The sequence below is a fragment of the Giraffa tippelskirchi genome, chromosome 2 (genome assembly GCF_054371585.1).
Source record: "Giraffa tippelskirchi isolate mGirTip1 chromosome 2, T2T-mGirTip1v1.2.pri, whole genome shotgun sequence".
Classification (NCBI taxonomy): Eukaryota; Metazoa; Chordata; class Mammalia; order Artiodactyla; family Giraffidae; genus Giraffa; species Giraffa tippelskirchi.
This window is the reverse complement of record NC_137276.1, coordinates 227,033,912-227,057,131: the sequence shown is the minus strand read 5'-3', so window position 1 is coordinate 227,057,131 and position 23,220 is coordinate 227,033,912. Positions and strand designations below refer to the sequence as shown.

Here is a 23,220-nt window from a genome sequence, read left to right as displayed (position 1 = left end):
TGAGTGTAAATTGCTACAACCTTTCTAAATGACTAACTGAAAGGATGTATCAAAAACCCTTAAACCATACATGTACTTTGATCTTACAATCACACCTCTAGAAATTTATCCTAAAGGGAAAAATAAAAAACTCAAAGGTATATATAGAAACGCATGGAGGACAGTTATTGTGGAGACAACGATAATAGCAGTGGGAGAAAAATAACGTTTAATAAAAACAAATCGGCTGGGGACGTTCCCTGGTGGTCCAGAGGTAAAAACCCACCTTCCAATTCAAAGGATGCGGGTTCAATCCCTGGTCAGGGAACCAAGGTCCCACATGCCTTGAGCAACGGAGGCTGTATACCACAATGAAGACCCGATGCAGCCAAATAAATAAATAAATAAATAATCATAGATCCGTAAAATGGAATATTATTCAGTCAATATTACAACTGACTACATAGAGAAGATTCATAATGAGATGTTAAGAAGCACAGGTTATGAAACAACCATATGTATACCAGGATCCCATATTTGCTACCCAAAATTATATATATTGACAAATAGCACAGAGAAAAAATGGTTTGGAGAGAAATGTATTCAGGTTGTAGACCTCTAAGTATTTTGTGGTTTTCTACTCTTTACTTTCCTGTATTTCAATTGTTCTACCACAAACATGCAATTCTGTAAAATACAAGGGATCATCTAAACTGATTAACAGATTCTTTCTGAAATAGTACTATTAAGCTGAGAGGGATGACAGGCTTATCTTTACTTAAAAAAAATCTGCATAGAACCTGATGTTTTATTACATACTTTTAATGTTTAGTTATTATTGTAATTTTAAAATTGTACATATTCAGTGCCAGGAAATTAGCAAGAGACTTCTTTTTAAGCAATGGATTTCTACTTACTACCATAAAGTGCTGCTGCTGCTGCTAAGTCACTTCAGTTGTGTCCGACTCCGTGCGACCCCATAGACGGCAACCCACCAGGCTCATCATCATAACATTTATTAAATGAATGTGTCTCAAGAACTTAAGTGAGAACTTAGAAGTATTAAGTTTTTTAAATAATTTCCTTTTTTGAATTTACTTTTTAAAATTTTGGCTGTGCTGGGTCTTCCGTGCTGCTTTCTTTAGTTGCGTGAGCAGGCGCAACCAGGGCGTCCCAGGTGGCTCCAATGGTACAGGGTTAGGGCTAGGATTAAAGCACAGCACAGCACTGCACAACTGTAGTTGTGGTGCGTGGGCTTCTTTTTGCAGAGGCTTCTCTTCTTGCAGAGAACAGGCACTAGGGCATGTGCGCTCAGCCGCTGCGTCACACTGGGCTTAGCTGTGCCGTGGCATGTGGAATCTTTCCGGACCAGGGATCGAACCCATGTCCACGGCATTGACAGGTGGATTCTTAACCACTGGACCCCCACGGAAGTCCTAGAAGTATTACATTTTACTACAACAATTCCCATTTTCAGCTGAGAAAACTGAGGCACTGAGAGGTCAGGTGACTAGATCAAAGTCACAGACCATGCTGTGTGGTGCTTAGTCACTCAGTCGTGTCTGACTCTTTGTGTGATCTCATGGACTGTAGCCCTCCAGGCTCCTTTGTCCATGGGGATTCTCCAGGCAAGAATGCTGCAGTGGGCTGCCACGCCCTCCTCCAGGGGATCTTCCTGACCCAGGGATCCAACCCAGGGATCCTGCATTACAGGCGGATTTTTTTTTTTACCATCTGAGCCACCAGGGAAGCCCAAGAATATCGGAGTGGCGTAGCCTATCCTTTTTCCAGGGGATCTTCCCCACTCAGGAACCCAACTGGGGTCTCCTGCATTGCAGGCGGATTCTTTACCAGCTTAGCTACTAGGGAAACCCCAGGTCACAGACTATGTGTGGTCAAACCCAATATTCTCTAGAGGTTACACTCTTAACTATCCATACTCTCAACTACACAGCAGAAGCTGTTATTTATGGGGCCTATGCTGGGCTCTGACAGAAAGGTGTGAAAGTCATATATTAGGAGCATAAAAATAAAATTGGAAAATTACCAATTTATTTTGGGAAAAAACAATTTTTACTGCATTATGTTGGACTTATCATAGGTTATAAAATGGCATTCTGATGTACTGATAGCAAATAATTTACCATTACACTGTGACTTAAATTTACATTTTGAGTCTAAGCAAACATTTTGCTCGGAGAAGGCAATGGCACCCCACTCCAGTGTTCTTGCCTGGAGAATCCCAGGGACAGGGGAGCCTGGTGGGCTGCAGTCTATGGGGTCGCACAGAGTCGGACACAACTGAAGTGACTTAGCAGCTTAGCAAACATTTTGCTAGGAGCCTTCTTTCCAGCTTATCATCTTGAGTAGTTATGCTTGGGAAAGGTTCTCTCCTTTCAGAGCCAACCAAACTTACAGAAATGACTGGGGTGTGGTACTTATGGCTCCCAGTTTATAAAGTGACTATGAAGTGATAAGATTAACTTTACAAGTAAAGGTTTAAAGGCGTGGCCTCACTGTGATGTAATTCACTCAAATATTTCATAGAGTTCCTCCAGGCACTACTCTAGGAGGTACAGTGATCTCTGCCCTTCTGAGATGTATTATTACAGGTGCCTTACATATCTGAAGGTCATGGTTTTTTATTAGATGTCCAAGGTATGAAAGTTATTCTGTCACTTGAAAAACATGCCATCCTCTTCAGGACATGGCCTGGCGACACACTCAGTGAGAAGGAGGCACAATGCCAGTGGTTCTCCAATGCTACTGTGTAAGAAAACTTCCTGGAGAACTTGTTGGAAATCAGATTCCAGGAGTCTCTACTTTTACTGAGAACTTCAGGTTATGTTGATGTAAGTGATCTGAGGTCTAGACGTTGAGAAACCTGCCGGTAAGTGGAACCATTCAGAAGAGAAAGATCATTCACAAGAGAAGAGCCCTGCGGCAGTGGAACGTAATATAAACCCGACCGACCTGTAATTAATTCCCTATAATTCACAAATCCACATTAAAAAGCTGAGTAATAGTAGAGGGATTTAAAGGCACCTCCTCCTTAACCACCTTTATGGAGATTTGAGTTTGCCTCAATCTAGTTATTTGGAGAAAACATTAAGCAGAGTTTTATTTCTTTTATTTATTTATAATAGGGATAAGCATTAAGAAAAAGGAAATTGCTAGTCAATCGCAAAAAAAAAATAGCTAAGAGAGACAAACATTTCACGGAACTAACTTGCTACCACTCATTTTATGCCCTATTTCACAATGCTTAGTATCTGAACAATTCACAGGGTTCCAAAGTACATCAAAAATGTGTTCATTTCCTCTCTTACTCAGGCAGAATAATAATAGACTTTTGTGAAGGTACCATGTGCCTCAGAAATTTCAATAGATAAATTCTTAAATAAATAGCCTTCAAAACAATTCTATCAGAAATTCACCCTACTGGAGCTACTTATAGAAGTCTTAAATAGCTTTTGGACCATCACTAAATTAGTGTCCTTCATTTCTGAATTTGGATTACCTAAAGTTTTTGGGTTCTTTACAACTGTCCTACAGAAAGAACTCAATATTGAAAAATGTTTTTCTTCTTTTGTTATAAGTAAACAATCATAAAAATAACATAAATGTTTCAGGTGAACTATTAAACATTTAAAAACAAAACATAGCATTTTGTTTTTAAGAACTAGAAATCATAAGTTTAGGGGGAGTACTAAGCTTCTGCACCTTAAGTCATATAAAAATAAAGATAGCCCAACAAATATACTCCTATTTCAGACGGTAAGAGTAGCACTACATAAACCAGCCGGCCTGTTGGCTCCATGGTCCCAGTTCCTACCCTCAGATCCTATCCACTACATAAACTCTGAGCCTGGTCTTCATCCTTTCAAAGGGATTAGTAAAAACTGCCTCCCCGATGACAGAATTGAGATTTTCCAGATGCATTTTTGGCACGGTACTTGTTTTTTATTATCTATACTTTTTACTGCACTTGTTTTTATTATTTGGAAGTCCCGACCACGTAAACATTAACAGCAGGATGCCAGCAGATAAAGCACAAAGAAACGCATCTATTCGGAGTCGCATCTATTTAAATTTTCAGGCTGGTGCTGCCTCCAGCACAACACTGAGGATGGCAAAGTTCTAAAGGAAACTTTCATATTAAGGGCTATCAAAAAAATCTCCAGAGCCTCCAACTCAACACAGAAGCCCCTAATTGTTTTCTTCAAAAGCAAAACCTTTAGTATGAATCACAACAAAAGATGCCCATAGGAAATGTAATCTACGAAGGTGCTTCCTAATCCAAAAGGCAAACAAGAAGTAAGAGGGAAAGGCGCAACCCCATTCCTCGTCGATTTCCTTTTCCTGGGGATTCTGATTGCATTTTCCTCGGTCAAGCCAGAGCCTGGTAACTGTGCCTTCGGTCCACACCGTAAAACCGTGTCAGCGCGTAAAGAAGGGGAAAGGCAAGCGGCCGACACCAGGGACGCGCTCCCCCCTTGAAAAGGAAGAGCCGCTTTCTGTGAAATACCACCGGAGTCAAGTCAGTCCCAGTAGGGACGCGGGGCCGAAACGGCATTGACTGCCCTTCACTGACAGGGTTGCTGGGTTTTGTTTTTTTTTTTTTTGCGGGCGGAGGAGAGAGAAGAAGGGATGAGCCGAGGAGGAGAGGCCGGCATTCCCGATCTCCGGCAGGCTGGCGGGGCGGCCCGCCCCACTCAGGCGACCGCGGGCAGCGAGGTCAGCCCTGCAAGAGACCCCACCGCCCCGCATGCCCCTGGAGAAAGGACGGAACCTCCCCCCGCTCGGCCGGCCACGGCGACCGATGCCCATTCAACCCCCCGAAGCCCGTCCCGCGGCCGCCGCCCACCCCCCAGCCTCGGCCTCCCGGCGCGTGCCAGCCGGCCGCCACCACCACCACCCACCCACCCAGCCGCCCCCGGCGGCCCGGGAGGATGAGAAGGACGAGGCACAGGGGCGCCTCCCGGGCGCGCGGCTCAGGGTGAAGGGCGCCGGGAGGGACGCGCACACCGGCCCCGGGGTCGGGGGTGGGGGGGATGGACGGGCGTCCCGGGCGGCCATCGCGCCCACCCTCGCCCCCGCCGCCTGCCCAGTGCAAGGCAGGCCGACGCGGTCCAGCCCTCTCCTCACCTCATCTCCAGGCGGGTCCACGCTGCCGCCTCAGGGGGACAAAAAAAAATCAGTGCAGCTCAGTCGCCGCGGGAAGGGGACGCAGGAGCCGCAGCCCCGCACACCATCCCCGCCCGCCTCTCGGGGCGTCCCGGAGTCCGCCCGGGATTCTCCCTTGCGAGCCGCCGTACTACCGAGCAACCAAGCTGCGCGCCCTCCCGTCTCCACCTTAGCTCTCTGCCTCCCTTCGCTCCCCTCCCTCGGTCCCTCGCTCCCGCCTATCTCCTCATCTCCCCGGGGACCTGCCTCCCCCGCGCCCTCTCCGCCCCTTCGTCTCCGCCCACGGGGGGTGGGTGGGGACAATGAAAAAACAACCAATCAGAAGAAAGGGTTCACACCTCCTCCCGCCCCCTCCCTCTAGCCCCGCCCACCGCGGGGGAAACTCAACTGGAAAAAAAAAAAATCTGGAAGAGGAAGGACTGGCAGCCGGATCGGCAAATCAGCAAGCTAAGAGGGGGCGGGACCTGGCTGCCCCACCCACCCAGCCGCCCCGCCCCCTTTCCCGAAGCAGGCGTCTGGCGTAGGGTTTCCCGACGTGCCTAGAGGCGTCCAGTGTGGGGCTTTGGCACGTTTTGTTCCACGGTCTCGGTGCCATCTGGCCGTTGCTGTGCGAGGCGAGGTACAACTTAGGACGCCTTCAACTAACTAACGGCAGATGTCACAGGAGAGAACAATGTGGAGGCACAAGGAGAGCGTGGCACAGTCCCAGGAAGGTGATGGGGATACGGTTGGAATGAGGAAGGGTGTGGTCTTGAACAAATTTACATAAAGCTGAATCCATCGGCCCCTAGGACTTGGCGAATTGATAGGTAGCCCCAGGCGCGTCGCCTTGGAGCATGCCGGGAGATGTAGTTCCGCGTTCGGTTGCTATGGCGTTCCGCGCATTAATTGGTAGCCCCAGGCGCGTCGCATTAGAGCATGCCGGGAGATGTAGTTCCGCGTTCGGTTGCTATGGCGGTCTCTAGAGTCCGAGACTGACGAGCGGCCTGACCAATGGGAACAGGCCCTGGCGCTTAGGGGGCGGGTCCTCTGCTCAGGGGCTCGAAGGTGGCGGAGGTGAAGCTGCAGGCCGTTGGAGCCGCTCCGAGGCTGGTGAGTACTGAGAGACGCGCTACGTGTCTTGGGAAACCGGGCTTTGGACGGCAGCTCGGGAGACGCCACGCGGGACCGTCCAGCCCTTGGGCGCAGGGTGGTTTCCGTCGCACCCCAACCTTATTAACACCTCTCGGGCTCAGGCCTAGCTGGCTTAGCTGAGGCCGCTGAGGGGCAGGAGAGACTTGATTTGCCTGACGATTTCCTGGTTTTTACTGGTTTTGATGGTGGTTGTTATTTCAGTTTGCATCTTCCTCCACTTTCATGGAAGCAAAAGTCTGGAAGTTCCCTTCCACCGAGACTCCCAGGTTGGATTTTACCCGCTCCCGCGTCTTGTTGTTTCTATACTTTGAGATTCTTTTTCTTTCTGCCTTACTGTTTCTATACTACTGCTTTCTCCTCCGTCACTGTTTTTTTCCCCCGGTGAACAATTACTTAAAGCAGGGGAATTCGGGTTTATGGAACTCTAGGGCCAGATTTGCTCTCCAGATTATGCTAAACGGAGGAATACTCTGGAGCAACGCGTGAGAATCACCTCAGAACCGTTTTGAAGTGCAGACGATGATGCTGTGGGTGTGGGCGGGTCCTGAGACTCTCCATTTCTGACAAGCTCTCAGGTGCTGCTAGTCCAGGTTATGGGCAGCAAGGTTTTGCAGATTTAATGGGAGCCACTTTTTAAATAAAAAAAAAATGAAGAGAAATATGTGAAATTAATGCTAGAGTTTTATTTAACCCGGTATATCTAAAATATTATCATATCAGTACGTGATCAACTGTTTAAAAATCGAGATTTTGTACATTCTCTCATTCTCACGTTTGAAGAAACCTGATGGACGTCTTATGCTAACAGTACATCTCAGTTCTGACTAGGCACAGTTCAAGGGCTACTGGATGATACAACTCATTGCAGAAATTAAAAGATGTTAAATCTTAGGTTGCCCCTGACAAAACCCCTTACTGCTCTGTGAGATGGACTTTGGAAGTACTTTACCCTTTACCAGGTCTCCACTCAATGTACAGAAATAATTGTAAAAATAGCCAGCATTTATTCAACACTTCCTTTGTGCCAGGTATTGTACTGAGTGCTTTGCCTGTATTATTTAAGCCTTACTGTTACTATTCCTGTTTTACAGGTGTGGAATTTAAGGTCCAGATGGTTAAAATTATGTAGTGTGTGTAGGTCATACACTCAATAAGTAGAAAAGCCAGGATTCAGAGTAGGGTCACTTAGGACTTCTAAATCCTATCCATCAATCACCGCAGTGTATAATTATTACATTTTGTCACTAGTTTCAATTCATTGATGCCTCTGCTCTAGTTCATGGCTAATCCTGAGACATTCAGATTTCAAACAGAGGGAGTTCACCATACAAGGCAAAGTTCCCTCAGTTGTAGTGAAATATTTTGGTAGTCTTACAACTCTCTGTGCTGTCCATTCAATATAAAAGTTCTAAATTGAAGAAGAGTGTTCCAAACCTCAAGGAGATATATTGGCTTTTGAACCAGTACTATACGCTGGACAGTAGTGTGTCTTCGTTCATCTGTGTACCGCCTTGAAGGAGGAAAGTGGGAAGGCTTGGAAATTCTTAAAATGTTTCACCTTGCAATCACAATGTTTTGAGGGTTTGTTTTTGGTGAAATCTTTCATTCATTGATAAAAGTGAATCTTTTCTTGCTCATGTGAACTTCACTTAAAATAGTTCAAATACATCTTTATTTAGTATTTTTGCAAAATGATTTTCTTTTTGTCCATTGTAAAGATGACATCTCGTGAAATTATTTTCCCTTGATGGTGAATTTATTAGTAAATATTTAATCAAAAGTACAGTTCCTACTTTGCATCTGAAGTAAGTAATGATTAAAGACCCTATAGTGATTTAGAGAATTAAATAAATGTTGACAGACTGCAATAACATTGGTCTATGGAGAAGAAGATCCCTTAAGTCAGTTGGAGAGGAGGGAGAATGTAGTAAAAATGTAGGGAGGCTCCCTCGGTTTATCTTCCTCATCCCTTGCCTTGTCCCCGTGTCACATGATTAAGCCAGCAGGAAGGGAAGACTGGCATTCATGGCGCCATTGGCTCCATTGTTCCCCAATAGTACAATATGGAAAAATAGGGTGCTAACTCAGAAATATAAATGAAAGTTAAGTTTCTGTCGTTCTGAATCTTAGTGTATCAAATGGCCCTACATCAAATAGAAACTGGAGCAATGGCTTCTAATCTGTGAATTAATGACCATCCCACTTTCCCAAACCACCCACTGCCCACTCCCCAGCAGTACTGGCAAGGGGGTCCACTAGTAAGAATTCTTAAGTGAAAAGGTATTTTGTAAATCAGCAAATAACACAAGTTAAGCTCTGTTGGAGGGAGGAGAATTAATCAAAAATTCTTTTGAGATTCAGAAGAGGTCATTGTTGGAAGCCACTTGTTGCATGGATAGGCAACAGTTTGACACAGCTGATTAAATGCCTCTTGCTTCCACCTAAAGCCTTTATCAAAAAATTATTTTCCTTTCCTATTTCTTCACTTATCTTTAAATCTCAGGTTACGTGAGATGTAAAGAGGATGCCACACTCGTATAAAAATTCAGTCAAGTATGTCTTGATAATATCTATATAAATCTAGACTCTCATAATCAGAAGAGACTTTGATATGGTCATCTCATCCCTGTCCCCCCAACTGATGCTTTAGTCTCTTTTATGATGCTGCTGTAAATGTGTATCCAGACTCTAGTTTAAATCCATCTAATAATAGGGACCATGTCACTTCATGCATTTTCCTAAGTTTTAAACTGTATACCTAAAATGTGAAAGTAAAAAGTTCTTATGATGTGTGCTACTCGCTAGAAATGCTTTCCAGAGTTTAGCTAGGTGTGAGCCACTGCCACAGTGTTTCCCATGCCCATCTTGTCACAGGCATAGGAGAGCAGTACCGTGTATAACGCCAGTGTATTCATTGTTTATGTCAAGTGTCCTTGGAACTTACGGATTTCTGGAGACTGTCTCCAGCACAATGTAGAGACGTCCCTCCCTCTTTAAGAAGCAGAGCTGGCCTGTCCAGTTAGGACTACCAGTCTCCTCTGCAGCCTGCAAAGTATATGATATTTGAACCAGACCTCCAGCTAGTTACTGTGATTTTGCTGACCATAATAGGTTTTATGGGTACATGGTTTAATATTCTTTATCGGATATGTGGATATGTATGAAAAGTCCCACAGGTGGGTAAGAACATGGTTAAAACTTAAGCACCTCTTCAATATAACTGAAGATTTACCCCTAACAATCCGCTATTATTGTAATGCTGTCCACTCAGCCCGGCAAGATGATGAGCATATAGGGCCACATTTCAGAGCTGACTTCATGTGTGTTTTTTTTTTTTTTTCAGTAGCCCAACTGCTTGACAGTTTGCTTTCCTTAAAATAAAAATGAGGGTGGGTGAAGCATAATACTTCACCGTATTATGAAGTTTGTGTTGAGAATAATGAAAATTTGAACACATAAGAAGAGTCTGGACTTAGAAGTTGTCCACAGGTGTGTTGTCCACAGGGAGAGAAAGAAGCCGTGCAGCAGCCTGTGGCCGTAGCCCAGGCCTCAGGCATCACAATTTTGGCCTATCATTGTGCTAACATCTAAGATGAGCACTTAAGCCAGGAGATTGTAAAGGAAAAGGAAGCCTAGAGGAGGGAATTACGAGAGATTCTAAGATATCCTCGATGGCTGAAGTTGGCACAACAAAATCTTGTTTGGGGGCAGGAAAAGTGAGTCTAGTTTTATGACTGTTGAATTCGAGATTGAGCTGATACCCAGAACACTTTTGGTCCAAAAGTATGGATAAGAATTGATCTGTAAAAAAAAAAAAAAAAAAAAAGAATTGATCTGTAGAGGTTTTACTTACAATTATTAATAGATGAGCTCCTTGGTGGGGGGGGGTAAATATAGCAGAGGAAGAGCAAGTGAGGTTCGTGTTGTTACAACTAAGATGAAACCATTTGAAATGTCTTCCCGTTGATTTTTTTTTTAAGAAATCCTTTAAAAGATTAGTACTTTCATTAACTGCTTTCTTGGTATTATTTATGGTAAGTGTTTAATTTATGCAAAGTCCTTAATCTGCTTTATACCAAAAATTATTTAAAACAGGTATCTTAATTTTTGTTTCTCCAGGTCTATAATAGGTTTAATATGTTGATATTATAAAAACTTAAAATATTATAAACATAGTCTTCAATTTGTGGACTTATGTCAAATATATTTAAAATTGGATGTACCTGAAGAATTTAAAATTTTTATGCTTTTTATGGGGCTTTTTAGGGCTCTTTACATCAACCTACATTTTTTAAACAGGTTTATTTTCATGTAAAAGTTTTATGTAGGACTTTTCTGATAAAGGCAAGGTTATAGTAGAATATATAATTTTGAGGTTAACGACATTCATTTGTGGAAATAGCATGATAAATAATATATATTTCATTTATGTTTTTATTTTATGAGGTATTCAGTTATTTTATTTCCTGTGTGCAAATATCTTTATGTTCAATAAAAATTTTATTAAATAACGGATTAAGTGTTCCGTTTAATCTGGACCACTGCCTAAGAAATTAAGTGGGTGTTGAATACCATTCATTGTACCATTTTCTCTGTGTTAAGAACTCAGTACTCCTTTTTGGGCTTGCAAAACAAATAATATTTCCTCAATTTTCTTCTGGTCACTTTTATAAAAATACTTCTTTTTCTTCACTTTGTAACTTTGAGAGGTGGTTTTTGTTCCCACATGGTTCCTTATTGAACCAACAACTAAATGTTACTTTTTTCTACCAGCCAGGCTGATTGTAACCTAGTTTGGAGGAACTATTTAGATGATCTGACCAAAAATATGGGCATCATTATGTATATAATAGTCATCTTAAGGAACCCTACGGGTACATACAAACAGCTTCCTGGATCTTTGAAGTCGGGGTGCATACAGTATGAGATTCTTGTGACTGCTGATCTGAGAGACATGCCTTATGTTTCAGATGCAATGGACAGAGAAGACAGTGGCTTCCAGAGTTACAAAGGGGTTGAAATCAAGGTGTTGATGTGTAATTATTTCATTTCTCAAAAAGGCAATTCTAGTAGCTCCAGACTGAGTAGAAGCAGAGTTTTATTTATTCAATAATAATGGATATTGATTCTTCGAAGCTGGGAAAACCCACTAGTTGAGTGAATAAAGCAAGGTTTTACTTGTCAGTATGTAATGAAGTCTAGAAGTGTGGCACAGATGGAGTAGATGGCGTGTCACTGGGAGATGATTTCAGAGAGGGAGTAGGACTTGAGCTTTGTTTACTTCGCAGACTCTGTAGAGTAAGTACAGCACAGTCTCAGAGAGCAAGCAGGGCCTGGAGCCTGGAGACAGCAGTGGCCATATGGTATGAAGTCACACTGGGCTTCCCAGGTGGCACAGTGGTAAAGAATCTGCCTGCCAATGCAGGAGACGCAGACCCTGGGTTGGGAAGATCCCCTGGAGAAGGAAGTGGCAACCCACTCCTGTACCCTTGCCTAGAGAATCGCGTGGACAGAGGAGCCTGGCAGGCTGCAGTCATGGGATCACAACGAGTCAGACATGACTGAGCACACGTGCACGCATACTGCCTAGATCAGACGGGTGTGTTGGACAAATGAAGGAGTAAGGTAAACTAGCGACGGTGGGTATGCATTTTAGATGGCCTTGACAGCGAGGAAGAAGAAGTTAAATTTCCGTCAAAGGTAATATATAGCTGCTGTTCTATGCTTAGGCTCTTTCCCTCTCCTCTACCACCCTGACAAACTTATTGATGTATGTACACACACACACACACACACACACACACACTCACACTCACACACACACACACACACACACACACACACAGACCTTCCTTCACCAGAAGGCTAGAGTTACTCCTTAGCAGAAGGCTAGAGACACATAAATTCTCTATGTGTCTGGAATGTGTACTCGTTTCTGTTAGTTCCAGCACTTGATTACTACCTTCTGGAAAGTAGCAACCATTACTGAACTGCTCAGTAAAAACTCTTTATAAAGATCCTTTAGATTCACTAAGATTCAGCTTACAGGGCCAGCTTCACGAGCACAGGACCTCTGCAGTCATACTGGACCCCACAGTCAGAAGGCACTCATACTTGGTTTGATGCTTGGCTGTCACCATCCTGAAATTTTAATAATTTCTGAACAAAGTTCCCCACATTTTCATTTTGCAATGAGCCCTGCAAATTATGTTGCTAGTTCTGTCAACAAACACTAATTATCAGTTCAGTTCAGTCGCTCAGTCATGTCTGACTCTTTGCGACCCCATGGACTGCAGCACACCAAGCCTCCCTGTCCATCACCAACTCCTGGAGTTTACTCAGACTCACGTCCATTGAGTCGGTGATGCCATCCAACCATCTCATCCTCTGTCGTCCCCTTCTCCTCCTGCCTTCAATCTTTCCCAGCATCAGGGTCTTTTCCAGTGAGGCAGTTCTTCACATCAGGTGGACAAAGCAGTGGAGTTTCAGTTCAGCGTGAGTCCTTAAAATGAATATTCAGGACTGATCTCCTTTAGGATGGACTGGCTGGATCTCCTTGCAGTCCAAGGGACTCTCAAGAGTCTTCTCCAGCACCACAGTTCAAAAGCATCAATTCTTCGGCGCTCAGCTTTCTTTATAGTCCAACTCTCGCATCCATACATGACTACTGGAAAAACCGTAGCTTTGACTAGATGGACCTTTGTTGGCAAAGTAATGTCTCTGCTTTTTAATATGCTGTCCAGGTTGTCAATCCTGAACTAAAGGAGATAGGGTTCTAGTTTCATATCTAATGTTAGCAGCTCAGTAGAAACCATTAAGTATAACAGTTAAGATAGATGACTTTGGAGTTGGTAGCATCTGATTTGTCTCAGCTCTGGCCCAGCTGGTACTTTGAGACCCTAGGAATGTGCCTCTGTAAGTCTCAGTTTCCTCGTTCATAAAATAAATTCAATAATACTATAGTACTTTCATCAAAAAATATGTATAAGAATGTTCTTAGCAGGATAATTTGTAAAAGTGTTAAACTGGAAGCCATTGGATGTCTGTCTTTAGTGCAACGGACATTTAGTAATTCATACAGTGGAATACTATGTAACTGAATGAAATAAATACAACTGCAGGCAACAGCATGAGTGAAACTTATGAACATAATACTGAAAGAAAGAAGGAGCATAATCCATTTATGTAAAGTCAAAAACAGACAAAGCCAGTCTCCGCTTGATTATCAGGATATTGAGTATCCTTAGAAGGGGAACAGGGAGCTTCTGGAATTCTAGTGACGTGTTTCCTGCTATGACATGACCATGTTCACTTTGTAAAGTTCAGCAAGCTATATACTTAGGATCTGTGAACTTTTCTCTGATTTTATACAGTACTTCTATAAAATTTACGTTAAAAAATAGTCTTGTCATACAATTACTATGGAAATGAAAGAAACAACTGTGGAATTCTTAGAGATGCTTCAAGATGTCCACAGAATACAGGTTTAATTGAAGGCAGGAGGAGACGGGAATGACAGAGGAGGTGGTTGGATGGCATCACAGACTCGATGGACATGAGTTTGAGCAAGTTCTGGGAAATGGTGAAGGACGGGGAAGTCTGGTGTCCTGCAGTCCATGGGGTCGCAAAGAGTTGAACACGACTGAGCAGTTGAACAATGACAACAAATGTCTTATAAATGGATACAGAGGAATTAGGGACACAGAGGAATTAGGGACACAGTTTCAACAACTGTCTTGATTGTCCACCTTTTCCTGTCTAATGGACTTTTTTAAGACTCCGAAAGCCCTTTAAATGACACTTCTGGTTATTAAAATTGAGCCCTTTGGCCTGTACAGTTTTTTTTTTTTTTTCAGGTACATCTCATCATAATTTTTGTTAAATAGTGAGATGAAGTTAAGCACAGGCTCACCTTGGTGTGAAAGGCTGAACTATAATCCCATTCTCAAATGCATACCTGAAGTTATTGCATATTCTCTGTTTGATTGCTTTCCAGAACTATTACCTAAATTCATTTGAAGACTACACTTATAGTTGTCATTTTATTTAGAACTTTTTTTTTTTATTTAGAACTATTTTTCAATTTATGCTTTCACTTGATCTGGCATACGTTTTGTTGGTTAGTATATTTCATGTCTGTTTTTTCTTTTATTGTTTTAGGTGACTATGAAAGGCTTATATTTTCAGCAGAGTTCTACAAGTGAAGAAATAACATTTGTGTTCCAAGAAAGGGTAAGAAAAATGGCTTAATCTTTAGATGGAACAAGATAGTGTATTTTACGAATATGACAGACCTAGTTTTAAATGCCCTGTTACAAATTATTTTTGAATGGCACCCTATAAATTTACTTTAATCTTATGTGAAAACAGTGGTCAATATTTATAACTATATTTTTAAAAGAGTTGCTACAAAAGAGTTTTTAGTTCCTCAGTGTGGTAGTACAAAACATATAAGAAACTGAACAAGTTTAGTAGTCTTATGTGTTGCAAAATTAACCCAATTTATTCTGAGTACCACAATAAAATGAGTTTTTAGATTGTAGCCATATTTCAGAAAATACTTTCATATTGTGAAATGAAAGAGGTGGAAAAGCATTGTTTTTCACAGTAACTTCTGAGTGTTACAAAGTTACTTCATGCACTAAGCTTTACAGGTTTTCAGTTTTTTACCACTTTAAGGATAGAGAGTAGAATTGTTATCTATTAGTGATTGAAAGGTTTGTGGCAGGCCAAAGTCATTCCACTGTTGGTTTAGGGACAAAAACTAAATGCTGTATGTATTTCATAGTGTATGTGTATTTCATAGTAGTAATAACTTCTGGATCATGAACACAATTCACTTTTTCTGTTTCATCTTTCAACAGCTCCAAAATCATTTAGATTAGGAGACTAATCAGACAGCTTGGTTTCTACCATTGGGTCAGGATGGAGGTCTAGGAGGTTTGATTGGCTCTCGGAAACAGTTATCGTCAGGTTCACACAATCATGAGTATAAAATTATCGATATTGCTGAATATCTTTGTATAATCACCAAATATTATCAAATCTGAGTTTTAAAAAGGGATATCCCAGAATACTGTGTTCATGTCAGATACAGTGATCACTTTGATAGAACACAGGAGACACTGTGCAGGTAGCTGTTCTAGCCAACTAGCCAACTCTTCATCTAATTTGGGGGCATATCAAGGATTGAAGAAAGCATTTTAATTACTGGTGTCATTGGTGGATGACACTAAATACCTCAGCTTGAAATATCTTTGCCTTTGAAGTTATATCTAGCTATGGAATATGAGGGGTAAATTAAGTTCCATTAAGTTTGTATTTCAACCTCAGAGTCCCATGGGGCACGCTGAAATGTCCAAGACAGATGTTAAAGAAGGTAGAGATCAACAGATGACACTAACAAACTCTATATAAAGCATTAAGAAAATTCCATAATCAGTACAGTGTATCTATTATGAATATATGTGTTTAAGGACATCCCCACATGAAGGTTTGATGCTTTGAGATTATTTAAATTGAACTGATGCTTACACAGTATTGATTGCTCTACTTTGTTATCCTGTGTTCATTGCCTACACATATATTCTTGTCCATAGCTTGGAAGTACATTTTCAAAGTGGTACCCTAAGACTTTTGAAATTTTTTTTTACCCCCAAATTCCTTACATTCTTTTATATTATGTATTATAAAGTAATTGTTTGTAGCTTTTTCACTTAGGTGTAAGATTTCAAGTCTTTTTGATTTTGTTCAGTTATATGAAAATATTTGCAACATGAAGGCAGTATTCTCAAAGGAATGTGTAATTATTTTATCATTTGACTCTAGGAAAGTCTTCCTGTTACAGAAGATAACTATGTGAAACTTCAAGTTAAAGCTTGTGCTCTGAGCCAGATAAATACAAAGGTATGAATACTAAAATATTGGTGCTTTGATTTGGCCAAAAGTCAAATATATTTGGTATACAAAAATTATAATAATAATAACTGACTTCTGAGTACCAAGAAATTATTCCTAGAAGAATAGAACAGCTAGGAAAAAAACTTATTGTGTATTTCTATATTAATGTAAATTGTCAATCTAATTGAACTCATGTATTTTATAATATTATATGAAAATATTTTATATGGAATTGTGTTAGATGGTAAGTTTACAGATATAAGTATCTGTATTTTCTAAGATAATGGAAATTAAATGGTAGCTAATTGATTTGCTGACACATTAAAATTATACATATCAACTAATCCCTTAGCAAACCTGGTTTCCTACTCCACAGAGGAACCTATTTTGTGAAGATACTTGCTATTTGATGCCAAAAATGGAGTCGTATTTGCTTTATCTGTGGTTTGATTTTTGCTCCTGCTTTTCTCCTGTATGAATAGAGGTTAGAATTTATTCTTGACAATAAGTTCAAGCCCTGTCATTATTTAGCTTCTAGCAGAAATGAAGATGGAGAAGGAATTCTTTCCTGTTGGGAGAGAAGTTGCTGGAATTGTGTTAGATGGTAAGTTTACAGATAGAAGTATCTGTATTTTTTTTCTAAGATGATGGAAATTAAATGGTAGCTAATTGTTTTACTGACACATTAAAATTATACACACTTCTTCAATACAAAGAAACTGCACAGAAATGTTTTTCCTTTTTTAATTAAAAAGAAAAATAGAGCTTAATGGTAATTTGTAATTGAAGAGCTTATTACAGTTTAGTAAATAAATATTTAGAGATTATGTATTTAAATCCATGAGTAAGCTGGTTTTAGAAAAGGCAGAGAAACCAGAGATCAAATTGCCAACATTCACTGGATCATCGAAAAAGTAAGAGAGTTCCAGAAAAACATCTATTTCTGCTTTATTGACGATGCCAAAGCCTTTGACTGTGTAAATCACAATAAACTGTGGAAAATATTGAAAGAGATGGGAATATCAGGCCACCTGACCTGCCTCTTGAGAAACCTGTATTCAGGTCGGGAAGAAACAGTTAGAACCGGACATGGAACAACAGACTGGTTCCAAATAGGAAAAAGAGTACGTCAAGGCTGTATATTGTCACCCTGCTTATTTAACTTATATGCAGAGTACATCATGAGAAATGCTGGGCTGGAGGAAGCACAAGCTGGAATAAACATTGCTGGGAGAAATATCAATAACCTCAGATATGCAGATGACACCACCCTGTGGCAGAAAGTGGAGAAGAACTAAAGAGCCTCTTGATGAAAGTGAAAGAGGAGAGTGAAAAAGTTGACTTAAAGCTCAGCATTCGGAAAACTAAGATCATGGCATCTGGTCCCATCAGTTCATGGAAAATAGATGGGGAAACAGCGGAAGCAGTGGCTGACTTTTTTTTTTTGGCTCCAACATCACTGCAGATGGTGATTGCAGCCATGAAATAAAAAGACATCTACTCCTTGGAAGGAAACTTATAACCAACCTAGACAGCATATTAAAAAGCAGAGACATTACTTTGTCAACAAAGGTCCATCTAGTCAAGGCTATGGTTTTCCCAGTAGTCATGTATGGATGCGAGAGTTGGACTATAAAGAAAGCTGAGTGCCGAAGAATTGATGCTTTTGAACTGTGGTGTTGGAGAAGACTCTTGAGAGTCCCTTGGACTGCAAGGAGATCCAACCAGTCCATCCTAGGGGAGATCAGTCCTGGGTGTTCATTGGAAGGACTGATGTTGAAGCTGAAACTCCAATACTTTGGCCACCTCATGCGAAGAGTTGACTCATTGGAAAAGACCCTGATGCTGGGAAGGATTGGGGGCAGGAGGAGAAGGGGATAACAGAGGATGAGATGGTTGGATGGCATCACCAACTCAATGGACATGAGTTTGGGTGAACTCCAAGAGTTGGTGATGGACAGGGAGGCCTGGCATGCTGCGGTTCATGGGGTCACAAGGAGTCGGACATGACTGAGCGACTGAACTGAACTGAATCATTTTGAATATTTTAACCAGTATTGTCCTTTTTATGATGTCTACAAACCAGCATAAATTACTTGTGTAACTTGGCTTTGGGTCAAAATTTACATAGTGGTCAGTAACTGCACTCACATTAAATTTTTAAGGTGTGCCTAAAATTGAGTATTTAAAAGGTAAATAGGGACTTACTTCCCTGCCAATCCAGTGGTTAAGACTCCAAGCTTCCACTGCTGGGGACACAGGTTTGATCCCTGATGGGGAAACTGAGACCCTGCGTAAAGTTCTGGGCAAGAGTCATAGTCAGGATACTTGGCAGAAGAAAAAAAAAGTTTGTCAAGAAAATTCTCCTTCAAAAATTGCAGAATAAAAGATATCTAACAAAATCTTTTAATGATGATATGAACACTGATTCCTTCCCCCGCCTCCCAAAAAACGAGGCGGGAGGATAGGCAAGGGCCAGATCATGTTGAGTCTCACCTCTCAGATTGGGTTGTAGAGAACATATTAGGGTGGCCATATGAAGAGTGGATTTGAGGCAGACCAGGCTGTAGGCAAGAGCACTATTTGAGCCATAGACCCAACAAGCAAAAAATGACCAAGTCCATAACCTAGACAGAGGTGGCAGAGGTAGTGGATACAGTCAAGACATACTAGGAAAGTCGGATCAGCAGAACTTAATAATTGACTGGAACAGGAGAATTCAAAACAAGTCAAGACAGGAAATGATTTACAAGATTCTCGTTATATTTGAAAGTTGTCAGCTTATCGGTTGTGTTTGAAATCATAGAATGGTGATGAGCTCGTGCAGGGAGAGAAAGGAAATGAAGGAGACACACAGATTGCATGGAACCCTTGGCAATGCCACTGTTTGAAGGACAATCATTAATAAAAGGAGTATGGAGGACACCATGAAGAAAGGATCAGGATGATTTCAGGAAGATAAGAATCTGCAGCAGGAAGGAAAGAGAAAAGCACAGAAAGCAAAAATATTAGGGGATGGTGGCACAGGCAGGATCCAGAGACGCAGCAGATGGGGACCCTTCCACAGACAGAGCCAGCTAGAAGCGCCACTCCCAGATTGCAGGCTTGTGCCTTACTTCTCTGCTGCACCTCAGTTTCCTTGTCTGTTAAACAGGCCTAATAATACCTATTTAATGGGTGTGCCCTGAAAATTAAATGTGAAAACACACTAAAATGCTGGGCACAGGTAGGCATTCAATGAGGTTTGGGTTTTTTCCTGTATCCTCTTGTAACTATTAGAAGAAAAATATTCTACAGAATTGACTGATGGTGGAAGCCTCTTCTCTACGTAAGGGGAAGTGTAACTTATCACTTCTGTATAGTCCTCAAATTTCTTGGCCCCATTCTGAATTTATTTCCATAATCCCAAATCAAAGTAACTGCATATATAACTCTAGCCAGAATTCCCATTGCGTGTCTGCGATTCTGCAGCTAAAATCATGACAGATTGGACTGGCCACAGGAGGAGGGGAACCCAGTGTACCCAGTGTAATCATCGTAAGAGCTGTGAAATGGATTATTTTTCTTTATGCCTTCATCCTTAGCTAAATAGAGAGACATCTCGCTTCATGATATCAACATCTGCACGGCCCAGATTTTGCAGAGTATCCACATTTGAAGTGTTACATCCTATGGTCCCTTGCAGACTGTCAAAATGTCCTAAAAGTTCTTGACCTTTTCTCTGAGTCAGTGACTTTTTATCAATCTATGGCTTTTGAATTTTAATTATTAGATTATATTTAATAACTTCATAATAATGATTATTAATTTTCTCCACTTTTTAGTTGGAAGCAAGGTATCATTCTTTCAACCAGATGATGAAGTAGTAGGTAAGTTACAGGTCATAGTCTTATTTCAAGTCGTCTGCCTTACTGTTGTCTCTTCTTTCTTCTGTACAATTGCTAATGTTTACTGTGACCTTGCTTCATATACAAGTACTTACCTAAGTTTTGGAATTTACTCTCAAGTATCCATTGATGAAGAGGATTGGCAGTTTGATCTCAAAAGCAGAACATTTAAAACTTTTCAGTATTTGGCTGTAGATAGATAGGATGGAAAGAGATTTCCCTGGTGGCTCAGACAGTAAACAATCTGCCTGCAATGCAGGAGACCCAGGTTTGATCCCTGGGTCAGGAAGATCCCCTGGAGAAGGAAATGGCTACCTACTCCAGTAGTCTTGCCTAAAAAATCCCATGGACAGAGGAGCCTGGCGGGCTGTACTTCATGGGGTCACAGAGTCAGACGTGACTGAGTGACTGATACTTAAGGGCTTCCCTGGTGGTTCAGATGGTAAAGAATCCGCCTGCAGTCCAGGAGACCTGGGTTTGATCCCTAGGTTGAGAGGATCCCCTGGAGTAGGGCATGACAACCCACTCCAGTATTCTTGCCTGGAGAATCCCATGGACAGAGGAGCCTGGCTGGCTACAGTCCATGGGATCACAAAGAATCGGATACAACTGAGCAACTAAGCTCACAGAGGATAGAAAGATGGCCACAGTTGTTGTTATCCTTGGTGCAGCCCTTCCGTGGCAGGACCTCAGTCTATAATTAGACTGACGACTCCAGAGAAAGGAAAAGTCACAGTCCATCTATGTGAAGACTATGACTAACTTGGCTATGCAGATGCTCTTCTGTCCACATCTGAATGAATTGTATGTAGCTGCTCCCTTACTGCCCTCATAAAACCAAAAATTTGCTGGAGACATTTATTCTTTTTAGTCTATGGTTAATACCATTTTGCAAATACATTTCTTTATACTGTGTCCTAGATATTGCTACAAACAACTATAAAGTAGCTAAGAAGTAGCTTTTGAAGTTGCCATTTCTCTGTAGAAAGTATTGATAGGAGACAGTCTTATAAACTCAGAAGATATATAGCTTTACAGCATGCTTGAAGCTGTTAAGAATAAATATGTAGGAAAGTTTTCATCAGCTTTTAACAGAATTGCCTTTGATTTGGGTATTTTCTTTGAGAATTTATTATTTCTATCTTTATTGTCTGCCCAAGAAGTCAGGTAAGGGGCTTCCCTGGGGGTCCCATGGATAAGACTGCACCTTGCAGTACAGGGGACAGCAGTCTGATCCCTGGTCTGGGAAGATCCCGCACTCCGAGGGGCAGCTGGGCCCAACTGCCACGACTACTGAACCCTCACTGTAGAGCCCGCAAGCTGCAGCTCCAGAGGCCCATGCACCGCAACTGAGGAGTAGCCCCTACTCACCGCAGCTAGAGCAAGCGCACGCATAGCGGTGAAGACCAGTGCAGCCATAGATAAATAAAATTTTAAAAAGAACAATGAAGTCAGATGACATTGTATTATTCAAGATTCTGTTTGTAAGAGACCAAAAATTAAATCCAAGTAGCTCAGGAGAAAATGGGATTTTATTGGAAGCGTACTGAGGAATCCTATAGAACCAAACTCTGGGAAGGTTAGCCATACGTCAGGGGCCAGTTTAATGAGGAGCCCAGATGCCCCCGACTCTGACTTGGCCCTGTATGTCAGCCATCATCTCTATCATCATTCACGTGAAAGAGGAAGAAGAAAAAGAAAGAGGTGGTATAGATATTACAGTGCTCATATCAGAAAATAAACTATCCACTCTGCTTCCTTATTTCTGAAATCTCTCCTTAGTAGTACTGGAACCTTCCTCAAAATTCCACTGAGGAAAATTTAGACTAATGCTTAGTCTAAATGAGAGACTAACTCTCATTAGGAGTGAGTTCACTTTTAGATAGTTGTCCTTAGGTTTCTCGTTTTAATTTTCAGGAATTCTGCCCCTGGATTCTGAAGACTCTGGACTTTGTGAAGCTGTTCGAGTCCATGAGCATTACTTGGGTATGTGGTTGTGCAGTGTTTTGGAGCTCATAAGTCTTACTTCCCAGGTGTGGTTTTTATTAACAACATGATTGCTTTGCATCTGCCGTGAGTGTACCTAGGAAATAACTATTGGGTAGTCATTTGACTACTTCTAGCTTAAATTTTATATCTATAAACTTTATTTTGAAACTGAACTGTGTTCCTACCTCTACATTTCCCTTACACTGTTCATGGTAAGAGGTCTCTGAAATTACATCAGTAAATCAGAATTTGTGTACTTCTTTTTCTTGGTTATTAAAATTTTCAGATGTATAAAATCTAGATAATACCTGTAGAGTCTGAGTCAGGAAAGACTCAAAACACTTATTCTTGGTTTCTGTTGCTAATATCCTTTGGCCGATATTCAATTTAACTCAAGTGCTAATTTTAAAATTTTCTTATCAAGTGGCCAAAGTATTAGAGTTTCAACTTCAGCATCAGTCCTCATTGGAAGGAGGAGTCCTCATTGGAAGGACTGATGCTGAAGCTGAAACTCCAGTACTTTCGCCACCTGATGCAAAGAAATGACTCATTGGAAAAGACCCTCATGCTGGGAAAGATTGAAGGTGGGAGGAGAAGGGGATGACAGAGGATGAGATGGTTGGATGGTATCACCAACTCGATGGACATGAGCTTGAGCAAGCATCGAGAGTTGGTGAAGGACAAGGAAGCCTGGCGTGCCGCAGTCCCTGGGGTCGAAAAGAATTGGACACAACCGAGCGACTGAACTGAACTGAATTTACTTCTTAAATATTTAAATTAAAGTGAATAAATTATATAGACACACAACATGCTGCATCTCCTTAAGAATCAGGGGAAAGCACATTAAAACCACTGTTACGCATCCTTGAGCCTGACAAAGTCATCAGGTTTGACCATCCCAAGTGCTGGCGAGGATGAGGAGCCACAGAATCTTTTGAGCACTGGGAGTATAAATTACTACAAATGCTTTAGAAAAATAACTTGATCTGATCTAATAAAGATGACAATGTATTAACAGCTCAAACCTGGTAACTCTGCTGGTACTTTTCATGCCCTGGAGAGGCCTGATGTGCACCAGTAGACATGCACAGGAGTCCATATGGTAGCATGGTTTGTCACGGTGGAATAAAAAGAGAAGCAGCGC

At 41.5% G+C, this 23,220-nt stretch overlaps 2 protein-coding genes across 19 annotated transcripts in view; one reads left to right on the top strand and one right to left on the bottom strand.

Moving 5' to 3' along the window:
- ITSN1 (intersectin 1) overlaps positions 1-6,047 on the bottom strand; it is a 237,227-nt gene extending 231,180 nt beyond the window's left edge. For 7 of the 8 annotated variants that reach the window (XM_081572901.1, XM_081572900.1, XM_081572902.1 and 4 more), the window contains exon 1: positions 5,128-5,345. The gene's annotated coding sequence lies outside the window, so the exon portion shown is untranslated. Of the gene's footprint in view, positions 1-5,127; positions 5,346-5,705 lie in introns of those variants that run through there. The other variant, XM_081572905.1, reaches the window with a different exon arrangement.
- Positions 5,671-23,220, top strand: part of CRYZL1 (crystallin zeta like 1) — a 33,175-nt gene continuing 15,625 nt past the window's right edge. For 5 of the 11 annotated variants that reach the window (XM_081572944.1, XM_081572949.1, XM_081572947.1 and 2 more), the window contains exons 1-6: positions 6,210-6,258; positions 14,461-14,532; positions 16,129-16,206; positions 16,732-16,804; positions 20,025-20,069; positions 22,005-22,073. In XM_081572944.1, the coding sequence (XP_081429070.1) occupies positions 14,467-14,532; positions 16,129-16,206; positions 16,732-16,804; positions 20,025-20,069; positions 22,005-22,073 (331 nt within the window). In that variant the 5' untranslated portion in view covers positions 6,210-6,258; positions 14,461-14,466. Of the gene's footprint in view, positions 5,880-6,209; positions 6,259-6,501; positions 6,567-14,460; positions 14,533-16,128; positions 16,207-16,731; positions 16,805-20,024; positions 20,070-22,004; positions 22,074-23,220 lie in introns of those variants that run through there. The other 6 variants (XM_081572945.1, XM_081572951.1, XM_081572948.1 and 3 more) reach the window with 2 other exon arrangements.